This window comes from Engystomops pustulosus, chromosome 2 (genome assembly GCF_040894005.1).
Source record: "Engystomops pustulosus chromosome 2, aEngPut4.maternal, whole genome shotgun sequence".
NCBI classification, from domain to species: Eukaryota; Metazoa; Chordata; class Amphibia; order Anura; family Leptodactylidae; genus Engystomops; species Engystomops pustulosus.
Genome location: NC_092412.1, coordinates 105,626,622 through 105,648,031, shown reverse-complemented (window position 1 = coordinate 105,648,031; position 21,410 = coordinate 105,626,622). Strand labels below are relative to the sequence as shown.

Below are 21,410 nucleotides of genomic sequence, written 5' to 3'. Positions count from 1 at the left end.
CTCTTTGCCTCTAGCTCCCACCCTTGCATTCCATGACTCACTCACAAACACACACTGACTTCCTGCCTGAAAACAGCAACACATCTTGAGCTATAGCTACAAGCTACAGGCAGATAAGATCTGATAGTGTGTTGTGGCAGACCAGAAATGTAGCAGAGCTAAGAATGTCATTGGGGGTCATTTATTAAGGGCCCGATTCACGTTTTCCCGACGTGTTACCCGAATATTTCCGATTTGCGCCGATTTTCCCTGTATTGCCCCGGGATTTTGGCGCACGCGATCGGATTGTGGTGCATTGGCGCTGGCATGCACGCAACGGAAATCAGGGGGCGTGGCCAAACGAAAACCTGACGGATTCGGCAAAACCGCCGCATTTAAAAAAAAAAGTGTCACGGGACTCGCGCTTACCTTCCCCAGGAATAGGCCAGTGAACTTCAGTGCATTCTGGCGGGCCTCGGCGGACTTCAGCACAGCAGCGACACCTGGTGGACGTTGGAGGAACTACCTTAGTGAATCCCGGCCGGACCCGAATCCACCACAGAAAACGTGCCGCTGGATCGCGAATGGACCGGGTAAGTAAATCTGCCCCATTGTGTGTAAAATGCATCACATGGATCTCATCAGCTCATCTCTGATCTATCTAATCTCTCTTTCTATGTGTCAGATACTAGTGAATGTTCATAAGCTAAATAAAAGTGTATATAAACCTGTACCCTGATAATCTAACCACATTTCCAGCACACAGGGATCATAATGTGTCTGCTTAGAGAGTCCTCGCCCACACTCTAGAATCTTACAATGACCATCACTGAGTGATAGGAGGTAAAACACCAATAAAACTGCAAAATTGTAAAGTAAGGGGTTAAAAATTATCTTGAAATCCCTTTAACCTCTAAGAGTCACACATGTTAATTCTACATCCTTAACCCTTCTCAACAAGCACCATAAAATAATCATGTGCATCAGGAACGGATGTATAGAGGGGGCTTAAGGGTGGAGCCCTCTCCATACAGAGTTTGTGTTTGCTGCATATGGCAGAAAAACATCCAACGTTTACACCCGAGGTTGGTGCTTGAAGCGATCGCAGTCAACCATTTAAATTCTTCCGGCAAAGCTGCCGGAGGCTTCTAAATTGAAGCTATCTTGGATTTTATCCCTGGGGAGGGTCATTGGGGGGATCGGGTATAGGTTGCTATGACAGCCTGGACAGAAGATCATAGACATGTTAGGAATCGCCCCATCCCAAAATGCCCGATCTACCAAAATATAAAAATGGTTACTACCGGCGGTGAACCACATAACGGAAAGTAACTGCCAAATGTCCGAAACAAAACTTTTTTGCCATTTTGCAACACATAAAAATTTACTAAAAATTTATCAAAAGATTGCAGTCTCTAAATTGGTAGCAATGAAAACATCATCATGTTCTGCAAAAAATGACAATTTGCATAGCACCGTACACCGAAGTATGAAAAAGTATGAGAATTTTTTTTGGTACACTAGGTTTTATTTTTTTTTTTTAAATTTATTAAAACACAATAAAACCTATATAATTTTTGTATCCACGTGATCATCCCAACCAAAAGAATAAAGAGACAATATCATTTGGAACGCTCAGTGAAAGCCTTAAAAACAGAACCTAAAAGAAAATGGTGTAAATCTTATTTAGAATTTTTTTTATGCAATATTACATACAGGCGGTCCCCTACTTAAGAACACTCGACTTACATACGACCCCTAGTTACAAACGGACCTCTGGATATTGGTAATTTATTGTACTTTATACCCAGGCTACAATGATCAGCTATAACAGTTATCACTGGTGTCAGTAATGAAGCTTTAGTGTTAATATTGATTCTTATGACAAACCAACATTTTTAAAATCCAATTGTCACAGAGACCAAAAAAGTTCTGGCTGGGATTACAATGATAAAATATACAGTTCCGACTTACATACAAATTCAACTTAAGAACAAACCTACAGTCCCTATCTTGTATGTAACCCGGTGACTGTCTGTACTGACAACTAGGAAGTACAACTTGTTACACTGAAAACAAACCCTCATACTGCTCTGTAAATGAAAAAAATAACAAAAGTTATAGATTTTTGAAGGTGGGGAGTAAAAAACAGACTTAATATACAGTGGGGCAGATTTATCAAGCTGTCTGAAAGTCAGAATATTTCTAGTTACCCATGGCAACCAATCGCAGCTCAGCTTTCATTTTACCAGTACTCATGAATATTTTAAAGGGGAGCTGTGATTGGTTGCCATGGGCAACTGGAAATATTCTGACTTTCAGACACTTGATAAATCTACCCCAGTATGTTAAAGGCTCAGCATACTGAAATACAGTGTTTTTTATCTGGAATAGATGCACAAAATAGCACATGTCTGAGTGTCAGGGATAAAGAAAAAATATATTATTTTTGGAGTCTAATTTACAAGTATCAAATGTGCAGGAATCTAGTGGACTGAGGTGTGGCGTTCTTTACAAAGAACTGCAATGATAATATTTAGGTTGTCACTGTGAGAAGTACTGTAGTAGCCTAAAATACAGATTCTGAGCAATAATAACACATCTCTCCTCCTTCATCACACTCACTGCAAACTTGTTTAATCATAAAGTGCGAGTCAAAAATAGTTATACTGCGATTTACCAAAGACGTAGAATGAGTGTAAGGAAGCAGATGAGTCATAGTAACACACAGTGCTGGTCTGCAGAATTTGGGATTAAAGCTGAATTTATCTCTACCACTATACCATATATGTAGGAACAAATGGATCATAGCTCGGCTACCTGCTGGATGGCTCAGTTTATAATTCTAAGTCTACATATATTAGATGTAAGTCATGCACCATCCATGAGCATTGTGCAAAAAGAATTCCATCTTTTCTATTTCTTACAGATAGTTTATTAAATTGGCACACGTCTAAGGCAATTACCAGGTCCCCTAATAGATGTGTGTGGGGGGGTGGGGGTACAGTAGATGGGGGAGGGTGAGCACAATACAGCACAGCCGTTGGCGGCAGTGAAAATTTGGCGGTGCATGGGCGCCACCATCTTAACTCCGATTGTCGCTCCCCCGAACGTCATTGGGGGGTGGCGATCGGTTGCCATGACAGCCTTGGGTCTTCGTTTGACCCGAGGCTGAATGGCTTCTGTCTATTCATTACAATGAGCCAGTGGCTCATTGTAATGTATACTGTGCAGAAATGGCATATACTGAAATACAGTAGTATTGCAGTATATGGTAGGAACGATCTGACCATCTAGGGTTAATGTACCCTAGATGGTCTAAGAAATAGAAAAAAATAAAATAAAAAAAAAGTTTATAAAATGTAAAAAATTTATAAAATATTAAAAGTTCAAATCACCCCCATTTCCCTAGAACTGATATAAAATATAATAAACAGTAAAACACATTAGGTATTGCGGCATCCCAAAATGCCCGATCTATCAAAATATAAAACCGGTTTTAACTGGCGGTGACCTCCGAGACGGGAAATGGCGCCAAAATGTCCGAAATGCGACTTTTACACCTTTTTACATGACATCAAAAATGTAATGAAAAGTGATCAAAATGTCGCACAGACCTCAAAATGGTAGTAATGAAAACATTGGCTCATTTTGCAAAAAATTACACAACACACAGCTCCGTACACCATAGTATGAAAAAGCTATTAGCATCAGAAGATGGCGAAATTTTTTTTTCATTTTTCATACAACATTTTTGAAAATATATTAAATCGTAATAAAACCTGTATAAATTTGGTGATCCCACCGAACCAAAGAATCAAGTAGAGGTGTTATTTGGAGCGAAGAGTGAAAGTCATGACGCACATGCATTTTTTTCAATATTTCCACATTTAGAATTTTTTTCCTGCTTCCCAGTACACGGCATGGAAGAATAAATAACATCATGGGACGCACAAAATAAGCCCTCACACAGGTCTGTACATGGAAAAACGAAAAAGTTATGGACTTTTGAAGGTGGAGAGCGAGAAATGAGCGAAAAAACCCTGCGTCCTTAAGGGGTTAATATTAAATAAGCTATGTACACATTATTACCCTGTAAGTCTGTTAAAAAGGTAATAAAAACATCATTAGTTCATATCATCGTTGATCAGGCTACAAAATAAATAGGCAGATAAAATCTTTGGAGGCAAGGAATACTTATATATATATATATATATATATATATATATATATATATATGTGTGTGTGTGTGACTTTTTACTTACGCCATTATGCCTGAAAGATGGAACATTTCTGCAGTTAGGTATGACAAGTAACTATACAGGAAGACAAAAAGGGGCTCAATCACACGGATATTGCGAGTGAATCGAGTGGTGAATGCAGCTACAAATCCGAACAGGATACCAATTAAGACACCTCCTATTCCCACCACAAAGAAATTAGCCACTCCAGAGAGGATGTCGGTTGTCCCAATTGTTTTCATCTCACAGAAAGATTTGAATAAATTATACAGCACCTAGAAGCAAACAGGAAAATATACATTATATTGTGTAATATGTATGGATAGGCAAATACATAGAAGCAACAACGTGTTTCCTTCTCCTCTGCATTAATGGGCAGGCATCCTTGACTGTTAGTAAGTTCCTTCATTATATTCAGCTTTCACAAATCTTTGCTCAATGTAAAAGAGTGTAGTTCTATTCTAAACACCGTAGAAAGTCTTATCCGCTTTAATAACATTGAAGGAAAACTATGGGGAACATTTACCAAGGGCTGTGCGCCAGTTTTCTGACAGACTTTGCACATTTTTTATGTGCAAACTACTCAGATATACAGGTACCTGTATTGCTACCTTTTTATTGTGCGGCTGCACCATTCACACAAAATTCGGCACTGAAAGGGCTGCTCCGGTGCTCAGACGGTCAAAGTGCCACATTTATCATGCAAAGTTCGACAGAAGTGTGTCACACGCCCTATGTTAGAAGTGCACCAAATAAAAGTGGTGCACTCTGTCGGACAAGTGCGGACGGAGCTAAATTCATGCAGAACGGTCACCAGAATTGCTGAATCTGGCACACTCAGCACACTACACAGGCAAACTGCACTGTTTTCAGTAAATGTGGGCCTATGTTTACAATGTCCCATAAATATATCTATTTTTTTGAATAATTAATAATTATAGAAAAAACGTTTATTTGCTAGAGAAAATCATGTCATGTGTTATTACGTACCGTGCTAGCCTATAATAGAAGCACTGATTTTATATGCCTTACAACAATAGTAATTTACTAACCTATAGATAATAAATTGTATATATAACCTATATATAATGAATTGGAACACTACTTCTTTAGTAAAAGGAAATGAAAAATACTTTTTTTCCAACTTATAAAAAAGACAAGTTATTTCCCATATAGTTTTATTATTTTACCTTTCACCAATCCTAACCCCAACTCCACTGGTTCTGGCATAGACAGAATTTCTCTCTATGCCCCATCTATCTGTCAATTATAGGGGTATATAATTTTAAACATGTACAAAATAATGACATTGATTATTCGAGTGGAAATAAGATAGAATATGAGGACTGCAAGTCAAATAATGGTCAAAAACAGTTTGACACACTGGACTACTGAGTCCTACACAGTTTGTTGAAAGAGGCAATACACTTTACCATGCAACTGTTTGTATAATAGAGGTTAGAAAAGTGTACTTTTAAGATAACTCTTGTTATTTTGGAAATGATCTCCAAGAGAGCCAGTAAAAGTGCAACCCCCCTCAATCTATTAAACATGCCACGGGTGCTCCCGCGATACATGGCGCGGATCGCGGGTTCACCTGTGCCTCGCTGTGTCACCGTTCCCCTGGCGGACTTACCTATCCTGGTTCCTGGCTGTGCTCTGGGTCCCGGCGTGCAGGCCGCACATCTCCCGCCTTCCAGGCTGCGCGCTCACACTGCTTGGGGCATGCGCGAGCTGACCTCTCAGAACTTAAAGAGCGCTGGTCACTTCCGGGTTTCCTATATAACCCGGCGGCTCCCTTCAGTCCCCGCCGGATCTTCAAGTCTTCCCACTGAAGTGTTCCCGAGGTCCCGTTTCCTGTGGGTTTTCAGACGCCTCCTGTGGTCCATCTCTGGTGGTCCATATCTTGTGGTCCGTGTCTGGTGGTCCGTATCCTGTGGTCCGTGTCCGGTGGTCTGTATCCTGTGGTCCGTATCCTGTGGTCCGTATCCTGTGGTCCGTATCCTGTGGTCCGTGTCCTGCGGTCTGTATCCTGTGGTCTGTATCCTGTGGTCCGTGTCCTGTGGTCCATGTATTGTGGTCAGTGTACAGTGGTCCATGTCCTGTGGTCCATGTCCTGTGGTCTGTATCCTGTGGTCCTTATCCTGTGGTCCATATTCTGTGGTCTGTTCCCGTACGACTGTGCTCCTGCTGTGCCGTCCAGGGTTCCAGTCCAGTGGTGACCTCCTGCCTTCCTGTGCTTCTGCCGTTCCAGGGTTACATCCATTTGCACAGTATTTACAAGGATACATACATACAGCATATACTGTGTCACAGCACAGACCACAACACAATATACAATAAATTAAGATTCACATCTCCTGGAATAGATATATTGGTTTGGTATTAATCCCGCATCATGTCATAAGGCCTCTTGTTGGTCATGCTTGATGTCAAGGGAGCTGCCTTACAAGGTAACTAAAAGAGGCGTGGTTTTACTTAATCCATCCTAGAAAACTTAGCATTTTTCCAAAATCCCCCTAGTGGAGCATCCATGGCTATAAGACTCCACACGCCTACAAGGTGGCCTTAATTGGCAGTAAATACTGAAAACAGACCAGATTTACTAAGAGCATGCGCCACTATTAGATTATACGGCGCAAACTGCACATTAGTGGGGCAAACTGCACCAAGGCAGTCCTATCACAGGGGGCACATATCTGTCCCAGTAACTGCAGACCACATAGATGAAACTGGAGAGAAGAGATTTAGCGGCTGAATTACAGTTGTGCACCGGCCAGGACATGAAGACAGAAGAGGAGCTGCCCGGGGTGTCGGAATGGTGAGTACTCCTGGTCATACTGGGGGCTGGCAGACTATATACTAGATGGGGCCGGCTGGCAGGCTATACACTACAGGGAGCTGGCAGGCTATATACTAAAGGGGGCTGGCTGCCTGTATACTAAATGGGGCTGGCTGGCAGGCTATGCACTACAGGGAGCTGGCAGGCTATATACTAAAGGGAGCTGACTGGCAGGCTATATACTAAAGGGGGCTGGCATGCTATATTCTTAGGGGGAGCTGGTAATAAACTAAAGGCGGCTGGCTGCCTATATACTACAGGGGGGCAGACTAAATACTACAGAGAGCTGGCTATTTACTACAGGGGGCTAGCTATATACTACAGGGGGCTGGCTGGCTATATACAATAGATGGCTGGCTGGCTATATACTACAGGGGGCTAGCTATATACTACAGTGGGCTGGCCGGCTATCTACTACTGAGGGCTGGCGGGCTATATGCAAGGTTGGCTGTGACCAATGCATTTCCCACCCTCGACTTATACTCAAGTTAATAGGTTTTCCCAGTGATTGGTGGTAAAATTAGGTACCTTATCTTATACTTGGGTCAGCTTTTACTCAAGTATATACAGTATATATATATCAGGGAAATCTGCTATTCTCTGCTTGTAAAATGCATGTTAAGTCCATCTGGAGAATCACCTCCCTGAACATAGATATTTTAAGATCTAAATGCTGGTATGTGTTGGGTATATAATGTGTAACAAAATGTAAAAAAAAACCACTTGTTGCTACTTACTGAACGCTATTGGGAGACAACCTGTATGACTCTACTCTACCCCAATTACTCCTTAGAGGAGCATTGTTTTTTAGCATAACAAGGTAAATGGTTGTGTCAGTGTGGTATGTTTAAATCATCATAATAGAATCCCTTTCAGTTAATAAAATGTTTTTATTTATTTATCTATTTATTTTTTTGAATTGGAACAAGAAACCCTTTAAGTAGCCATAATGTGGAAACTCGGCTTAATTTTGTTCTATGGGACCCATCTGACTCATCATCTTTTTCAGTATCGATTCAATAAATCTCGGTGTCTACTGTTCGATGAAATAAAAGTATTGTCAATTCCCTCTGGTCTGATTGTTCTCTACCAGGGAGGACTTAGAGGTTAAACTATATTTCAGCATATTGTTGACGATGTCTTGGAATTATAATGCTTCATTAAGTAAAGACAAATGAAATATTGACTGCAAAAGCTTGACTTCCATTTAAAGTGTCCCAGTGTACACAAACACAGAATCCTAGTCAAGAATGCTTTTTACATTTGGCATATTGTTAGTAGCCGAATCTTTATCCATTATTATTAAATAAGATGGAAGTTTTACTTTAACAACAGCTAGGAAGCCACAGGTTGCCACGGGTGTCCCTGCGATCCATGCCTCTCCATGGCACTGCCCTGTCCCCTGGGCCGCACTCACCTCTCCACGCTCTTGCTCCCATTCTGGTTAGGCCCCATGTGCGCCAGCACACGTAGATTTAAATGGCCAGCACACCTCTGAAAGATCAGCTGCTCCCATCAACCCCTGCCGGATCTTTGAGCTCATTGCCATAGAGAAAGTTTCCCTGAGTTGTTGTTCCTTGCTCCTGTTCCTGTTCTGCCTTGATCTCCAGTTGTGACCCTGGACCTTGGATCTCTGCCGCCTGCCCTGACTACCTGCTTGTGTCTGACTCCGAGATTGCCCGCTGTTCTTGTACCTCAACTTTGGCTGCCACCGCGGGCTAGTCGCACCTGTGGAACAACCTGGTGGCACCAAAAACATCATGCTTTGCGCCCGGCTCTGGTGAAGAGGGGGTGCCACTTAGATTCCGGTCCCAAGTGTCGGCTAGTACCATCTCCCGCGGTGGTCCAGGGGGTTCACTACCCCGAGCCCTGACAGTAATATCCGGCCATGGACCCTGCATAGGTGCCGCTTCTGATACTGGCTGATCTTACCAGCGTTGTCACAGCAGATTGCTTCACAACGAGAGCTGCTTGCCCAAGTCACCACCACAGGTGCTTGCTATTCAGCACATGCGTCAGGCTCCAGCAACTACTCCAGCGACAGCTACTGTGATTTCTTCTGCCACCCCAGCTTGTCTACCAGCAGTTGAACCAAAGCTCAGACTCTTGATGGCTGACAAGTATGATGGGGACCCCAGGCTCCTAGTTTGTCAGTGAACGCTCCAAGGTGGCATTCATCCTCAGCCTCCTTTCTGGGAAAGCCCTGGCCTGGGCTACCCCTCTATGGGACAGAGGCGATCCTGTCACTGCTACCTGTACTGCGTTCCTGGAGGAATTCTGGGCCGCGTTTGAGGAACCCGCACGAGCTTCCTCAGCTGAAACGGCGCTGCTGAATCTACGCCAAGGAGACTCATCCGTGGGCAAGTATGCTGTCCAGTTCTGTACCCTGGCTTCCGAGCTCTCCTGGAATGATGCGGCCCTGTCAGCAACATTTAAAAAAGGACTGCCCTCTCAAGTCAAAGATGCATTGGCTGCCCGTGACCTACCGGGTTCTCTGAGTGGTCTTATCACCCTGGCCAATCGGATTGATGTGCGGTTCATTGAGCGTGCTGAGGAGTTGTGTCACAAGCAACCGCAAGTCCGGCTTCGATGTCTACCTCGTTTGGCTCTTGCTTTCCAAAGGCCGCTCCAGCTCCCGGACGTTTTTCTGCAGAGGAGCCTATGCAAGTGGAATTTTGAGTACGTAGTGATGCCATTTGGACTCTGTAATGCTCCAGCTGTCTTCCAGGAGTTTGTGATTGCTGTATACGTGTGTCATAGTCTACCCTGATGACATCTTGGTGTGTTCTTCAGACCTCGGGACCTATCAGTCACATGTACGTCAATGTCAGTTTCACCAACGGAGCCTTCCATTCCTCAGCTACATTATCTCTGATAAAGGGCTTCAGATCGATCCAGCAAAACTGTCTGCGGTTCTTCAGTGGCCACGTCCAGAGGGTCTAAGAGCCATACAAAGGTTCCTGGGTTTTTTGAACTATTACCGGCAGTTTATCCCGCATTTCTCCACTCTGGTGTCTCCCATCGTGGCGCTCACACACAAGCATGCCAATTCCCGTCAGCTAAATCGGCCTTCTCAAGGTTGAAGTCCGCTTTTGCCTCGGCTCCTGTTCTCTCTAGGCCTGACACTGAAAACCTTCATCTTGAGGTGGATGCCTCCTCCAGGAGCTGGAGCTGTGCTCACCCAGGAAGGGCCTAAGGGCCGAGCTTTCACATGAGGTTTCTTTTCTTGGACTTTCTCCTCCGCAGAGAGAAATTACTCTATTGGTAACAGAGAACTGTTAGCCATCAAACTTGCTCTGGAGAAGTGGTGGTATCTACGGGAGCTCTCCATCCCATTTGTGTGTACACAGACCACAAGAACCTTTTGTACCTCCAGACAAGAATTATCTGCCTGATTAGAACGTTTAAAAGTTTTTAATATCTTTATTCAAAATATCATTAAAAGTCTGCTAAATAGCCATAAGTATTCATTCAGGCTTTTCAAGGTAGACCTTCAGATGGCAATCCAAACACATATGTGCCAACCGAAGTCTGATAACATGCACCAAGAAATAAGTAGGCACAATCACAGGAGCACAGGTTAGCCTACTGCTGTAATACCTATTATCAGTAGTTGTATATAGTAGGTCTGTCTCAATTATGTCCCTGCCTGACGTGTTTCTGCATCGACCCTACCGATCGATGCATCAGAGGCATACCAGGATACACTTAGACATACAACACTTATTTAGCGATTGCCCTAGCTGCCCGATATTGTATTGGCATTGCAGCTAGAGCTTGCTACACACACACATCCGGCACTGTTGCGTACCTCCAGACAACCCAGCGCCTGAATCCCAGGCAAGCCCGTTGGTCGTTATTCTTCTCACACTTCAACCTGTTGATCCACTTCCGTCCTGCTGATAAAAATGTCAAGGTACCTAGCTGCAAGCTGGGTCCCCGCTTCCTCAGTCCTTTTGTGTTGATTCAGCACATTAATCCAGGGGCCTACAAAGTCCGCCTTCCTCCATGTATGTGCATCCCGAACTCCTTCCATGTCTTCCTCCTGAAGCCAATCATCTTGAACTGCTTCTCTCAGCAATCTCCTCCTCCTGCTCCTGAGGCTAACTCCACTGACATTATGAGGTTAAGGAGGTGTTGAACATGAAGACCATGAAAGGTAAGAGGTTCTTCCTTGTTGGCTGGAAGGGGTTTGGGCCTGAGGAGAGATTCTGGGAGCCTGAAGAGAATATCCTGGATCAAAGTCTCCTCAAAAGATTCCCTCAGACAAAGAAGCGGGGGAGGCCGAAGAGGGGCGGTACTGTCATGGGTGTCCCTGTGATTCATGCTTCGGATCGCTGTTCCCATTTATGTTCCCATTCCCATTCTGCCTTGATCTGAAGTTGTGCCCACGGACTTGTCCTCTGACCATGCATCTCTGCTGCCTTCCCTGACTACCGACTTGTGCCTGACTCTGAGACTGCCCACTGTTCTTGTACCTCGACCTTCACTGCCACCGCGGGCTAGTCGCTCCCGTGGATTGACCATGCCGCAGCAAGACCATCCCACTTTTCGGCGGGCATTGGTGAAGCTAGTACCCTCTCCCGCGGTAGTTCAGGGGGTTCACTACCCCAAGCCCTGACATAGGGTAGGGAAAGAAATGCACTTCCTGGGTGTTTTTTACCAAATAGTGGGAAGGTTGTACCTCAAGCCATGGTTTTATCATTGGAAACCATCCATGAGAAAATAATCCAAGTATCCAGATGAAGTTCAATATTCCAAAAACTAGGAATTGAATGTTTTTTAGATTCATCTTTTGCCTATGGAATATGAATTCACTGCATCTATTTGTTTAAGACTGTGTTGTGTACCGTACTTCCTAATTTCTTTCTCCATAAGGTCATGAAAATTGGCCACACAGTGTCAAATTGTCAGCAACGATTTGACAGTACCAATATATGTAAAATTTAGTCCTATCTGGTAACACACAGCAATATACATACATTAGGAGGAATTGCAATTAGTAGGAAACAATGTTGTAGAATCTGTTAATCAAAACAGAGAAGAGACATCGCCCCTGAAAACATGTTCTTGAAATAGAAACATCCCCATTGACAATAAGGGGGAGATTTATCTGTGCTTCTACTCCAGTTTTCGGCCATAGAAGCACTGAAATAATTGCAAATTCTTGTGTACTGCAAGAAATGCAATTAATTATGCAACTGCGTCTCCTCCACGCCATGTGGATGTTGAGGGGTCATGAAGGGGTGCAGCCGCTAGTGGAGTGGGCCAGCACAGGGCGTTCCTGCCCCTGTGGATGCATACTTTCTAGAAACCTCTGAACATTCAACGCTGAATGTTTGCAGCTTTTGATGCAAAACTACACCTGGGCGGACCTGGTGTAATTTGTCCACCACCGCAGAATGGCCGGCAGATCCATGATGAGTTGTAACCACCATGGCGGCAAGGGGAATGTATCATACATCAGCGCACAGAGCACCAGCATATGATAACTCTCCCCTTATATATCCTTGAAACATAACTAAACTTTTGACCAAATTTTAAAAAGTCAATAGTACAGAGGGTAATGCTAAATTTGTAACATACCTTATTAAAGAAATATGTTCCTGCGTCCTCTTTGCTGACAGATAAGTTGCTGATAAGTTATCATTTTGGACCAAATGTCATTATCTGTATCAGCATTGAAGTTTTACTGTAGCAGCATCAGGAGAAAGCCACAGTTGGACAATCAGTTAATATTCAATATATTCAGTGGAAAGTTCATGTCATGTAATCCATGTCAGGGTAGGGAGAGAAGGGCGTTTTCTGTCTGTTTAAACCAAATAGTGGGTATGGTTTTGTCTCGGGACATATTTTTCACATTGGAAACCCTCTGGGACAAAATAATAGAAGTATGAAATCTCGGGAAATCAGCCACTGGCACATAAGTGAAAAATGTACATGATAAATTGTGTAATGACTTATGTGTCTTATCTTCTTAGAGAGATCAATCATCAAGGGAAAGGTGTTCTTTAGGTATGGAAAGAGTTAATCATTAGCCTTCTTATCTGTCTGTGTGTATGGACCTCAAAAGGCTTATAGATACACTGCTCACTACAGTAGAACAAATATAAAAAAGACACAGATAAACTGCTTTCCTTCAATTAAAAAAACAGAAGAAATCCACTACCCCATTCTTTTGTCATCATCCAGGGGATTTTCCTTTACTCTAGAAGAAAAGGTCTCATTGAGCGAACCAACAAGCAAAGGTGGGGTGGGGCAAAACATGGACCTAAAACCACCCTTGAAACCCTAAGGCCTCTTGCACACTAGCGTTGCGTTTCACGTGCGGGTGCAATGCGTGAAAAACTGACGTTTTTGCTGCGTTTTTGTTTCATTTTTGTTCGCGTTTTTTTGCGTTTTCGGTGCGTTTTTCACGCGCGTTTTTTTAAGTCAATGGGACTTTTTCAAAGGGACCAAGGTTCGGGAATAAAATGTTTTATTTAATTGAAAAATAATGTCTTCTGATAAGTTGCAAACATCTGCGATCTATTCTTCACTGTTCCGCGCGCGTATATTATCTCCCGACAAGTTAGCAGATGTGAAGAACATTGAAGAATAGAATAAAAACAGTGAACACAGTGAAAACAGTGACCACAGGATCATTTAAGATAAAAACACAGTGCAGAACACAGTGCAGAATAGATTACAGATGTTCGGCACATCTGCTTACTTGTCGGGAGATACGCGCGGAGCGCTCCGAACAAAATAGCATGTGAAGAACAATATATATGTGTGTAAAGAACACATTGCAGATGTTTCCATACATCTGCAATGTCTTCTTCACACATATATATTGTTCTTCACATGCTATTTTGTTCGCAGCGCTCCGCGCGTATCTCCCGACAAGTAAGCAGATGTGCCGAACATCTGTAATCTATTCTGCACTGTGTTCTGTACTGTGTTTTTATCTTAAATGATCCTGTGGTCACTGTTTTCACTGTGTTCACTGTTTTTATTCTATTCTTCACTGTTCTTCATTGTGTTTTTTTAATTAAATGATCGTTCGCGAGCAGGGGAAATACTGTTATACTGGTCACCTAGCAACCCTTACGTTTAAAACGCATTGCACTCGCATTGCACTTGCAATGATTGCGAGTGCAATGCGTTCTTGATGCATCTCCATAGACTTGAATGGGGCGTGAAAATTGCGCGTGACTCGCAAAAATAGAGCATGCTGCGATTTTGACGCGCGTGCAAACGAACGCAAGCACGCGCGTGCAAAACCACGCCAATGAAGAAAGACCCATTGAATACAATGGGACAGAGTGCAATGCGAGTTCTGAGCGTCAAATGCACGCGCAGAACTCGCGCGTGAAAAACGCCAGTGGAGAAGGGGCCTAAATCTCCAAACTCTGATTTGCTTCATCATTATGAAGAGGGGTGTCTTCACTGTTGACCCTTAAATGTAAACCAATGTCTATGCTGCTTACTTTGGGAGGCTGGGTGAGTGGAAAAAAGCCTAGTTGTCCGACACTACATAGAATCTCCCCATCTCTACGTGTACCAGTCAAGGCATGCTGGTTATGGAAATATTTTTGTAGGCTCAGTTTTTGTAGGCTCAGTTTTTGTAGGCTCATTTAAACCTCAATGAGTACTATTTAATTTCTGAAATAGAAAAAGAAATTTGCTTCAAAGGTTTATCTACATTTTAAAGAAAATCATGTTGAAAATTTCAGGGACATGATTGGTGTGTGATATTGTTCTAATCTTTGTCTCCAAAATGTAGTAAATAGAGCCTTTGACAAGCAAAAAGGAGAAAGAGCCTTAGGTATTTTTACAAAAAAGGAATGTTAAGTATGTCTTAAGAGCACTATATAGTAATGAGTAACTTACATATGTGGTGATTTATTATACTACTATAAGAAATCCCTTGCTGTGGATTGGTTTACTGTTCTTCAGAGTGGTTATTTGATCTCAGCTATAATGAGGGCTTTTCTAAAGCTAATATATAAGATGAGTTTACACTTCATTTGAGTGAACACAGCATTTAGGGCATAAACAAGGGATAGGTGACCTTCAAGGGAGCCAACCCTACCAAACCACTTGTGCAGCTTGTGTGAGGAGAAAAGTACTGGCCACGTGAGAAGGGGATACTGAGTACAGGCTGTGTGAGAGAGAGGCAGGGGGTATGGGGGTTCAGGGAAAATCAGATGACTTTAAGGGGTATTTCAAGAATAAGCATATTAATATTCAAATTTCTCTGCCAGGGGGTGACTGGAGTCATTTTGCAAAAAAACAAAATGTGACAGTACTGTGACAACTACTCTGAGGAAATAATGAATTTGGCACAAGCAGGGTTTATTTTAAACTATTTGACTTTGCACTGTCCTATGTGCATTTGGCGCAATGGAAAGTCGTAAAACAGCATTTGTACCACAACTGCGCCAAAACAACGCCAAACATAGTAAAAAACGCAGTGATAACTCCCTCCCAAGGCCCCCACGCCGCCCCCCCCCCCCTGTGGAGTTTTGTTGTAATCACTTATTTATAGCAGTATCGGTTTTTGTAGCAGATGTTCATATTCCCAGAATACCCCTTCAAGTATGTCTGCAGTCAGCTACTAAAGGCGGATACCTACTATAGGAGGATACCTACTATAAGCTCCTGCGGGCCACATAGAGGATCCCAACTGAAGGAAAGACAATTTTCTCTATTCCAGTTTTACACATAGTTATAATGAGGAGCCAATCTGTATTTCATTCTACTTGATTTTATGGATTATGAGGGAACTAAAATGCCCTGTCAGAGATAGATTATCAGTGGGAACAAAAGGTGAGATTTCCTATAGGCTTCCACAACCTAGTTCCTGTAGTTACTATCCTTTCCCTTAGGTTCTTCCAACTAGCAATTGAAACTTATCTTTATTCTCAATGTTTTATATATTCAGTATTCAGTATTTATCCAGTCATCTAAGGATGGAGGTTAGGATGTCCATTCAAATAAGTTATTCCTTCAACCACATAAACACCATAAATACATATGCACATTTGGCATAATGCAACTGCTAGATCTTTCTATACTCCAAAAGAGTACAGGGAGAAAGAGAAAAAGATCTTATACACATAGTGGGTCACATTTACTTACCTGGTCCAGTTACGATCCGTGCGCCCAATGTCCACTAGGTGTCGCTACTGCGCTGAAGTCCGTCGGAATTCACCTCTTCCGTCTCGGGGTATGTGAGTGCTGTTTTTGCGACACAAAATCCTGGGGCAATTCGGCGCAAATTGGAAAAAATCGGGAAGCCCGGCGGAAAAACGCAATTCGGACCCTTAGTAAATGTGCCCCAATATGTTTGGGCGGTCCTACTGAAATTGTTTAGTTTGGTGACATTCATCTAATCTTTTACATCGCTCTCCGTTGTATTGTGTGAAATAATGACAGGTACTGATAGGCGAGTGGTTACCATCTCTTCCAGTTCCATGTTCTTTTAGTGTCAGGCTGGGCAGAATTATCTGCACTCTCTATATATTCTGTGATGTCAGCACTCACATACAAAGGCAGCCAATTACACTACTCTACAAGGACTTAATTTCAGATATGAAAGTATAGTGATTTATTACTAGGTTGAAAATTGTTGTGTCCAGCATTTTAGGTATATTTATTGACTTAGCTCCTATCAGAAAGTGTATCTCCTGACTCATAGCTCGAAAGTTGTTCCTAATGGGAAATACTTCTAATATGTTTATGCATTAGCACTTACTCATCACATTGGAGACTCAGAGTAACTAGTTGATACCCATCTTCATTGGCGCTATGTGATTAATTTACACTGGTAAGGAGCATAGCAATGAAGTGAGTTAATAAAGTGCTGGAAATAAACATCATAGCCAGCACATTGAATTGAAATGCCAATCTCTATATCTAATATCCCTGGGTAATAAAAAATGGTGGTTCAATTATGCAAATTTGACAATTATCTTTTTCTAACTGGTTTAGCAGACAGTAATTTATAACTATTCTGTCCCTGCAGTAATGGAATTCTCTCCCTGAAGAGCCATCCTGGTGAGCTAGAGGTAACTTGCACATACACACAGCATCCGATCTTACCAATGAACTAGTAATTTACTACAAAAGCGTGGTCTTGCAGGAGTTAAATGAATTTTACCCATTTTAACTGTTTTTCCATAAAAATGTGAAATTACAGAAAGACAAAATAACACAGTGAGCACTAAACAAGCCAGAACTTATACTTGTACTACACTATAAAATGTTTTAAAGATATAGAACAAGAAGTCCATTGTATAAGGTCTCAGCATGTGCTCTTCCTTACTCTGCATACCTAGTCACTCTCACAAGGCAGCAGGTCTAACTCCGTAGACAAGTAAACAAATAAATGGGACTTTATTAGAAAAGAAATAATAAGAGGTGACTTCAAAAGTGAACTTCATAGGCCTTCAACATGCATTTTTGTGCAGTGTTTTGTGTTTTTTTGTAAAATAAAAATAAAAGCCACTGACCATTACCGTACATATTTCTCTATAGACTTTTGTAACAATTGACTGGTTTATGTACGGCCACATGTACAGTATATTTGATGTGAATTGCAACATATGATCCATTTCTATTATTTTGCTTTTTTGGTTTTAACTTTCTCTTTCCAAATTCATTTTTTTATATTTTACATTCACCGGGTTGTATGGGCCTGGATTTTTTGAAGGACAAAATATACATCCTAATTGCATCATTAAAGAGGACATGTCACCTGTAAAAACGGCACTAAGTGCTGCTTACTAAAGTAAGCAGCCCCTATTACTACAACAGATGCAGCAGTGTTACCTCCGATAATGCTTGGAGGCACTGCCACCATGTACAATAGAAACGCCAGACCTCACTGTAAGCAGTCGAGCGTATTCATGAGGGGGCTGGTCCGAGGCGCTGCTTCTCCACCGGACCGCCCCTCCCACTCCATAGGCCAGCGGTGACTGCCAGGCTTCATGCCACCACATGGACACGCCTGACCGCTTATAGCGCAGTAGAGCGCTATAAGCGTTATTGTACAACACGGCAATGTCTGCTAGCGTTATTGGAGGTTTACAAGTTTGCAAGTTCATAGGGAACTAATACCATTTGATAACCTATGTGTTTCAGAAACTGCTGTCATTGGCAACCTCTCTTGAATTTACAGTATCCTGATGGACAATGGGGCAGATTTATAAAAAGGGTCCTAAGGTTAGACAGTGCAGAGTTAGACTAGACAGTCTTATCCTGCACCAGATTCAAGTGTCTGCTGCAGTATAAGACTGTCTAGTCGTATTCTGCACCTACTATTAGTTGGCTTACCTTACACCAGAAAGGTGTCAGCAGTATTTCTGGTGCACAGACCTTTTTGGTGAGCCCAAGCTCCCTTTTCTTAGACTGCACCCCTTTTGTCGAGCTAGTCGTAGGAGAGCCAGAAAACCCTAAAGTCTAAAACCCTTTATAAATCGTGGACAGATTAATAAATGTCCTCCAATAGGTCCACCTGACTACCCCTGTTTGTCCAGAGTTGGGAGCGCAAACAAGCTACATGGCTGAGAGTGTTTGAACTCTGCCATAGATTCTCCATGTAAAGCCCAAGAACCTAATTATAAAGTGAAAGCCCAAGAAACTAATTATAAAGTGTTATCCCCCTAGTATAGAGTCCCAACTAGGCTTCACTCCCGGTTTCCCTTGGTGCCGGATCAGTGCTTGCACTGTTCTGAAGCTAGGGGTACCATGTGCCACGACTGGTAGGACCAGTTCAAGAGTTCTGGGACAAAGTTTTTGAGGTTATCAACAAGCTCTTGGGAGTTCATGTTGAGAATTCGCCAGCCTTAGCTTTACTATTCCTGTTTTCAGTTCTAATCAAGTGCCCCTCACACTCTCTGATCGGCCACCTTCTTGTGGCAGCTAGAACGGTCATCTAGAGACTGTGGAAATCTATCATTCCTCCATCTATTTCAGATTGGTTAACGGAAATAGAACATATTAGGAGAATGGAGAAACTTACTGCGGAACTTCTCTCCACTGGTGATTACTTACTTCATATTCTGGACCCCTTGGTTGACTATCAATGCTCTCCCGAATACAAAATAGTCTCCTGAACACATGCCCTTCACTGTTTTTTTGGTGTGTTTCTTATACTTTGTCAGATACTTCAATTGATGTGTCTTCTTGTACTATGACAGCCATATTGGTCCACTGTGTGGGACTGTTCTCGCATTACTGTAGGTATTGCCATTCTATGTCGTAACTGCAATTTTCCCTATCCATTGTTCTTTTTCTCCATCCCCTCATCCTTATATGTTCTTACTATGTACTTTATGCTTGTTGCTTTAATAACGAATGTTAAAAAAAAACTGCCTGCGCATATATTTATGATGTGTCTGTGCCAGTTTTGTGTTGCGGCTGCACTATGTCCGCCACAACACAAAACTTAGCACCTGAAAGGGCGCTCCAGTGCAGATTCGCAACGGGTGACAAATTTATGTCGAAAGTCTGACATTATTGTGGCGCGCACCTATTAAACCGAGTGCACCAAAAAAAAAACCCCTGTGCACTTATGCGCGATTGGCGCATGCAGGGAGCGCCAGATTATTGAAGACTGTGACATTCTTCAATAATACATGCAGCATGCCTCACTGATAAATCTGGGCCAATATTTTTACAGCTAACCTTTGGGTCTGTATGATCACAGTGATACCACAATAACAAAGTTTTATTATTTTTAAAAAACAAAGTTTCTTTCTATTTCCGTTGAATTGTCCATGTTTAGCAGAACATGCTTTTCTGTTTTGATAAGGTATAATGCCTTGATCCCTTGAACACTTTCAATTTTTGGGCCATGAAATAACAAAAACTGTGATTTGGTCTTTTGTAACAGGACTTATATGATGACAGACCTAGAAGCCTGACAGATACAGTTTCATACAGTTTCTGAGCTGCTATTTGTGGCTTCACCATAGCTGTGACCTATTCCCTTCAAGTGTAAGCACTACTGAGCTTTATTATTTATCTAAAAGTGGAAGAAAACTGTTTCCAAAAGAGAACACACTGGTTAAAGCCAAATGAAACTTCTTCAAGTCCCACAGAGTTTCAGTCTTGAGCAGGTAAGACTGGTTATAGGGAGCTCTGGCAAGCATCATGGAAACAGCATGTGTGTAGCAACTGTATAGGGAATATACAGAGGATACTATTGTCCACCTGCATCAACAGCAACTTGTGTGTTTAGAAAGTGTCTGATGACAAACTGGTCAAGGGTTAATTAAAGGTTATGAATCATTATAAAACTTTGATACAGTTCCCTACCATTTTCATTTTTTCTGTCTTTTTGTTATACCATTTATATATACTAGCTTATATGTAACTGGCATAGTAAGAAATAAGTTACACAGTGGTGTGCCTATGGCATGTCCAGGAAATGTAACTGTGCCCTTGTAGTAATAGTCTGTCACTATTGTGATGCAATAAGATTTATTTTAGTAGTTTCAGTCCAGCTTAAAGGTACATTCATTAATTTAGTTATATATAGATAATCCACATCTGTAAGATCTCAGGGATATTTATTAAAACTAGCACATTGTGCATGGTGTGAATTTCGCTATAACCTGTGCTGGGATTGTGGGTCAGGCTATAGTAAATTTGACCGGCCCTTGTGTAAACGGCATGATAAGACTGAAAGAGGAAGGCCAGTGGCATAACTTGAGGTGGTGAAGAGGGTGCGGGTTACAAAGTAAGATGTTCTGGGTAAAATTTTGCACTAGGGTTGATGGATCAAGGATAGATTGTCAAAGTACAGTATCACAGCCGCGAGGTCCTGTGATCAATCTGGTCTATGGCATGGAGAGTGTCTCCTGTATAATACTTTGACTATCTATCCACGGTATGCCTTTGGGTAAGTGTGACTTGCACTATTGGTACCTCCGGCTTTTTTGCAGTTACCTAGGTGCATTTGGGTCTATCTTCCCTTTACTGGTCTTATTTTTTGACCAAGTATTTATTTGAATAAATATATTGTTTTTTGGCAGATTTTGGGGCACATGGAGGAGGAGGGTCATAGGTACTATGTGGTGGTCCCCTAATCCATCTGGGACAGCGTGGTTCCCCTTAAGTTTATACTTCTAGATATATCTACTGGAAGTTGCTTACTTGTATTATTTTTGGTATATTAATAAAGTACATTTATTATTCTTAAAGCTCTTTGTTTTGGTTTTGTTAGTTCTTATATTTTGAGGGCGCTATGAGACTGCATATGTGGGCTTTTTTGGTTTTCTATATCTATCCATGGTAACACAGGGACATTGATTTCTCCTTTATTACAGCACATTAAAGGAATCTCATTTTCTATT

The 21,410-nt window shown here is 42.1% G+C and overlaps 1 protein-coding gene across 1 annotated transcript in view; it reads right to left on the bottom strand.

Moving 5' to 3' along the window:
* LOC140118241 (sodium/hydrogen exchanger 2-like) overlaps positions 1-21,410 on the bottom strand; it is a 64,019-nt gene that overhangs the window by 23,475 nt on the left and 19,134 nt on the right. The window contains exon 3 of the mRNA XM_072135883.1: positions 4,245-4,495. Within this exon, the coding sequence (XP_071991984.1) occupies positions 4,245-4,495 (251 nt within the window). The remainder of the gene's footprint in view (positions 1-4,244; positions 4,496-21,410) is intronic.